This window comes from Ixodes scapularis, unplaced genomic scaffold (genome assembly GCF_016920785.2).
Source record: "Ixodes scapularis isolate PalLabHiFi unplaced genomic scaffold, ASM1692078v2 PGA_scaffold9__187_contigs__length_104089568, whole genome shotgun sequence".
Lineage (NCBI taxonomy): Eukaryota > Metazoa > Arthropoda > Arachnida > Ixodida > Ixodidae > Ixodes > Ixodes scapularis.
In genome coordinates, this window is record NW_024609884.1 from 89,646,147 (window position 1) to 89,652,755 (window position 6,609).

Here is a 6,609-nt window from a genome sequence, read left to right on the forward strand (position 1 = left end):
GCTTGAGATAGAGAGCTCGAGACCGAGGGCACCATCGCGGACTGTCGACCGAGATGGAATGTACATATAAGTAAATATATGAAGGGCAGATGAACAACCCTTCATATGGTGACCCGGACGTGATCCCGACCTCAGCAAACTGAAATCCACACCTGACAGGACAACGCAACGGCAAGTCACCGTCGTTTTTCCCTTCACAGTTCTTCCCACAGTAGCCCGACATGGCTGACGCTAACGCCGGAGGTGAACAGCCGACCACCGAACAATTGGTCCAACAACTCGGCACTATCAGCCGCCGACTACCCACATTCTGGCCTGCGGACCCGGAATTGTGGTTCGCGCAAGTAGAGCAGGAGTTTGCCCGTAGAAACATCACCGCACAAATGACAAAATTTCGTGAGGTCGTCACGTCCTTGTCGTCTGCAGAGGCAATGGAAGTGAGAGACATTGTCATTTCTCCACCAGACCAAGAGCCCTATGAACACCTCAAGCGAGAATTGATCCGGAGAACCACCGCGTCAGAACAGCGACGCCTGCAACAATTGATCACGGCTGAGGAACTTGGAGACCGCAAGCCGTCGCAGCTCCTACGACGCATGACACAACTTTTGGGCAGTCGAGCCTCCTTGCGGGATTCTTCCCTTCTACGAGAACTCTTTTTGCAGCGTCTGCCTTCGGATGTCCGCAGGATCCTGGCAACATCCAGCAATATTCCTCTCGACGACCTCGCCGAACTCGCCGACAAGATTCTAGATACGGCCCCACCAATGATTCAGGCGACCACTTACCCCACAAGTGGCCACCCGCTGCCTGCGACAGAGGCGTCTTCCTTTGATTTTCAAAGGCTGCGCGATGACGTAGCCCATTTGATAACTGAGGTGGCTGCTCTTCGACAACATCGTCCTAACCTGCCTCAACCGAATCACATGAGACGCTCTTTCTCAAAAGGCCGAGCAGACACACCACCAGTTTGCTGGTACCACCGTACCTACGGACCCCGTGCGCACAACTGCTCTCCACCTTGCAGCTGGCCGAAGGAAAACCCCAGAAGCACTTACTGAAGGTGACAAGTCAAGTGCTTCCTCCCTCTCCAGGTCACTGTTTTGCCTACCTTGACGATCTCCTCGTTGCAAGCAGAAATCAAGAAGAACACCTGGAGCACCTCCGCCTTCTCATGACACGTCTGGAGGAGAACGGCGTCATCATCAACCTAAACAAATGCCAGTTCGGCGTTCAGGAATTGATTTTCCTTGGGCATCGCCTTGACACCAACGGCATTAGACCACTACCGGATAAAGTAGACGCAATTATTCGTTTTCCGAAGCCCCAGAACCTCAAGAAATTGAGAGAATTCCTGGGATTCATAAATTTTTTCCGGCGTTTTCTTCCTAACTGTGCTACTACCATCCAGCCTCTTACAGAGGCCCTCTCTCCTAAGAACAGCAAAGACCAAGACATCATCTGGACGGATCGCAGAGTCCTCGCATTTGAGAGGATTAAGGACGACCTCGCGAGTGCCACGATGTTGGTTCACCCGGTGCCTAACGCTCCAACGCGTGTCATGACCGATGCGTCCGAAGAAGGCGTCGGGGCTGTTTTACAACAGAACATTGAGCAGCAATGGCAACCTCTCTCCTTCTTTTCTCAGAAACTACGCCCATCAGAAAAGAAGTATAGTACTTTTGGAAGAGAACTCTTGGCAATACATCTCGCATTGAAACATTTTCGATACTTCCTCGAAGGACGCTCCTTTCACATAGTCACCGATCACAAGCCCTTGACTTATGCCTTAACATCCAGTGGACATACATACTCTCCTCGAGAAATCAGGCAAATGGCGTTCATTATAGAATTCACAACCGATATCAGATACGTCAAAGGTTCTCGCAACAACGCAGCCGACGCTCTCTCCCGCGCAGATATACAGTCGTTGGAAGGAACCTTCTTGAGTACCGTCGATTTTCATCAGATGGCGCGCTCCCAACAGTCAGACCAAGAACTTCAAAATCTACGCTCTGGACACACCGCGCTCAGGTTCGAAGATCTTCATCTTCCATGGTGCAGTGCCACTCTAACGTGCGACATCTCTACAGGCACACCACGGCCGTTTGTTCCTCAGCAGTTCCGTCGTCAAATCTTCACGGCTCTGCACTCACTCGCACACCCTGGCATTCGGGCCACACAACGCCTAGTCACATCACGATTCGCCTGGCCCAAAATCAATGTCGATGTTCGCACATGGACACGTACTTGTCAGCAGTGCCAAAAGGCAAAAATTAATCGCCATACAGTTGCGCCAGTCGCCAGGTTCAAGCTCCCAGATACCAGATTTTCCGAAGTTCATATCGACCTTGTTGGACCATTACCACCTTCAAATGGATTTACGTACATTCTCACGTGCGTTGATCGATTCACACGCTGGCCAGAAGCAACACCACTAACCAATATCACAGCTGAAGAGGTCGCCCAAGCCTTTATGACAACATGGGTCTCACGCTTCGGCGTACCGGACAAAATCACAACTGACAGAGGCCGACAGTTTGAGTCCCGCCTTTTTGCACAACTCCTACGGATTTTAGGAGCAACGCGAATCCGCACCACGTCCTATCACCCGACCTCAAACGGTCTAGTGGAACGGTTTCATCGGCAACTGAAGACATCGCTAAAGGCCTGCAAAAATCCAACAAACTGGTCAGAAGCACTCCCACTCGTTTTACTGGGTCTTCGTACGGTCTACAAAGCAGACCTCTCCTCTACACCGGCTGAACTCGTTTATGGTACGACCCTAAGGCTGCCAGGCGAGTTTTTCCATACTCTCGAAGAAGAGACGGTACCAGACATGCAGAACTACGTATCAAGACTCAGGACGACGATGAAAGCTTTGCGCCCACCACCTACACGACAACCGCTTAACAGAAAAGTTTTCATGAGCAAAGACTTAGATACGTGTACAGACGTTTTCGTTCGCAGAGACGCAATGCGGACACCTCTGCAGGCCCCTTATGACGGACCGTTTTCCGTCATTCAACGGGGCCCCAAGGCTTTCCTTTTAGACCTAGGAAACAGACACGACATGGTGTCTGTTGATCGACTGAAACCCGCGTACATTGAGAGTGTACAAGTTTCGCCCCAAACACCATTGAAACCATCGTTGCGACACCCTCCACGACTTCAGACCAAGTCATCAATTTGCCGACATGTGCATTGGCAAACCGTGCCTTGGCCTTCCCGGAGGGGGGAGTAATGTAGGGCCAGCAAGAAGGAGAAGAAGAAGAACCAGGGGCTTGAGATAGAGAGCTCGAGACCGAGGGCACCATCGCGGACTGTCGACCGAGATGGAATGTACATATAAGTAAATATATGAAGGGCAGATGAACAACCCTTCAAGTCCTTTTCGATTTATTGACGAAAACCAGTATACTGACGAAAATGCAATATTTCAAGGCGTTTGTTTAAAATGAATTGTGAGTAAACCGGGTACTGGATTTCTTGTTTGTTACTGTCTATGGCAGCCGACGCGACCTGTTCTGCAAGACGCACCGGGGCCTTATCGTGATCTAACATTATCGTCGTGGGCTCATATTTGTACACAGGACGAACATGAGCTTTATTGCTACTGCGGTCGGAGAGGCAAATATCAAAATACAAAAATTTGCAAGCATTGTACTCAGTGCGTCTTTCCCCCATTTTTACGACTGCGAGAGGTGGTTAATTCGTGCAGTCCAAGAAACGACAATAAATCAATTGTATTTATGCCCTCCTCTAGTAGACGGAAGCTAGGGGTGTTAAAAAAATGTGCGGCATTTACGGATGCACTTTAATTTTATTGTTCAGTTCACGATTAAACTCTCTTTTTTGAACAAAGAATTCGGCACACAAATCCCTATCAGGTAAAAAACCCACATTTCGTCCTGAAGACCATAACGTATGTTCAACTTTTGTTGAAAGTTGAACTCTCGGAGACAGGCTAAAAAGTGCGGAAGGAAATGGTCATAAGGTCAGTAATGAAGCACTTCCCACACCCACCAATCCAAACGCCCTCGAAAACACGGACCTTTTTCAGTTAAAACCTAATTTTTGAAAAAGATGTTGTGGTACTTTTACCGGTTTTATTTGCTTAAGCCGAAAACGCTGAACCCTAAATATAGCAAAGGAGTTAAAAAATGCATGTCTCAAAGTATACGCACTGTAAAGGAATGGAGGGTCTAGGCCAATTCCTCGAAGGTCATCTCGTCGACGGCCAATTTGTCGAATCCGTTCTCATGGGAGCAAGTTGGGAGTGGGGAGTATACTCGATGCGCACATGAAGGCTCCCTGGGCAGTACCGAAGCCCCCGCTGTTGCGTATTCTGGCTATTTCTCGAGCAGTTCTGCTAATATTGACGATCAAGTTTGCTGGTTATGTCGTCTACAATAAATGCATCAATCGCACGGCAATGTGATGTTGTTAGTTGTTAAAAAAGAAAAAAAAAACAGAAAGTGTGTGCGGCAACAATGTGCTTAGCCCGTGCTGTACGGCAACAGAATTAAGGCTGTGACATGTTTCTGCTTCACCGGTTTCCACTCGGTCGAGGCCTTCGTCGGCAATAATCTGTGAATTTAACTCAACACAACTTCTCGCCTGCAAGCTGCAGCCGCGTGTTTCCGGAACAGTTTAGTGTCGCGGTAATCGGTGTAATCGGTGCATCTCCCGCTATTTTTTTTTTTTTTTTTTTTTTTGGGGGGGGGGGGGGGGGGAGACGTTTTACGCTTAGGTGGTAATTACGAAACGACGAGTACTGCGGAACCTCACCGGATCGCCGCAAACCAGACGGTTCATAACTTGAACTTACGGATTTCGTTTTCACAATAACTTTTCGTCTTTCGCTAGATCTAAAAAAAAATAAATAAATAAATAAAAAAACAGACAACGCTTCCAGCATCGACGCGAAGATATCACCTCTAACTACCCAATCTCTTCAGAGATCAGCGTAGTTAAGTAGTAGTAACTGCTGCTAACTTCGTGTGTTTTTAGCAATAACATCGCAGCACCAGTCCGGACACTGACTTAGCAATGAAATAGCCAATAAATTACTTTATAACCGAGCGACAATAAATGAAAGGAGGTTCGAAAATATTCGTGCGGAGAGAGGTGAAGAGCGCGCTCGAAGTTTTGTCGCTGTGCTGTTTTGACGCCGTGCTGTTTTGGCACGTGCTCTTCTGTCGCTGTGCCGTTTTGACGCTGTGCTGTTTTGTCGCTTGCTATTTTGACGTCTGCTGTTTTGTCGCCGTGCGGTTTTGACGCTGTGCTGTTTTGACCGTGCTGTTTTGTCGCGTGCTATTTTGTCGTGTGCTGTTCTGTCGCGTTCCCCATACAGGTAACTGCGGGCAATTCGGCCATTTTTGCTGCTACCATACAAACTAAGTTCCAGTAATCGTGCATCTTCTAAGAAATATGCCTGCATACGTGTATACACTATATAATTAATTTACGAAGGAGCTACATTTATGTAAAACAACCCTGTTCCATGAGCACTTCAAAGATAATCAGACACAGGGCCTTTAAAACATTTGCGAACCAGCGTATGCAGAGCGACAGCGCAAAGTCGGAGTCCCGAGCTAATTTGCCGACCACCCAAAGGCCCATGATATGAATGCCACTTCAAATGCCTTGAAAGCGGGATGTGATATCGTCCTAAATCATGAACATGCAAGGGACAGAATTCCAACGTCTGAAACACTTGCGCCACCGCTCCACCGATTCTTCGCAAAATTGCCTTGTGTCGTGTGGACGGGCGTGGAGGTTCATCGGCGGAATTGCCTCCGCCGATAGCTTTCGGGATTTGTAACCCAATTTTAGAGGTAAAAGGGACGAGCAGGCTTATAAAGTGTACTGAAGAACGTCAATATCGGCCTAACTCAACGTCTTGTACAACGGGTAAACGAAGTCCAGCTCCTCGAAGAGCTTGACGCCAAACCAGGAAACCGGTGCTGGGAAGCGAGCCGATGCGAGATCGCGGAGCGGAGTCATCGCCCTGACGTCACGGCACGCCTCACCCAATCAGGGCGCGGCGACCGCAGCGACGCTTGTGTTCGCTCTCGGGGCTAATAGCCAAAGAAACGCGGAAAACATATTCACAGTTTAGCGGTTCGAACCGGTTCGAACCAGTTCAAACCGGTTCGAACCGTTATTTTTCGGTCCCCGGAACTGAACCGGAGCTGAACCGAAATTCGTGAACGCGAACCGGAACCGAACCGATAAAAATTTCGGTTCGACGCTCTGTATTAAAATTAATTATTATAATTTATTGCTGTCAGTGAATTATTAACCTCGGCATTTTTTTTTTTATTATGACTTCCGCACCAGTCCTGCTTTGGGTTTACCAAACTCAACATCTAAACCTGTGTATCATTTTTTGTGTTTTCCAACCTCGTGGTTTTGGTCAAACTAAACACCCAGCTACCTAATTGAGACACCTGACCGCCCAAAAAATAGTTAATTTGTTTTGATATTTTAGGTAGTTAATTTCTCAAGCTAGAATTTTGGAAACCCATGTCTATCACGTCATCACGTTTTCCTTGAAATCCACGAAGAGCCAAATACATGCACGACAAAAGGGCCGGCCCGTCT

General features: G+C 48.1%; 1 protein-coding gene across 1 annotated transcript; it reads left to right on the forward strand.

Moving 5' to 3' along the window:
• Positions 1-647: 647 nt before the first annotated feature.
• On the forward strand, positions 648-1,061 carry LOC120846487 (the record flags this gene model as incomplete). The annotated part of the gene is made up of 1 exon (XM_040218243.3): positions 648-1,061. A coding segment is annotated over one exon (414 nt), but the record flags the coding sequence as incomplete, so codon positions are not given.
• Positions 1,062-6,609: the final 5,548 nt, after the last annotated feature.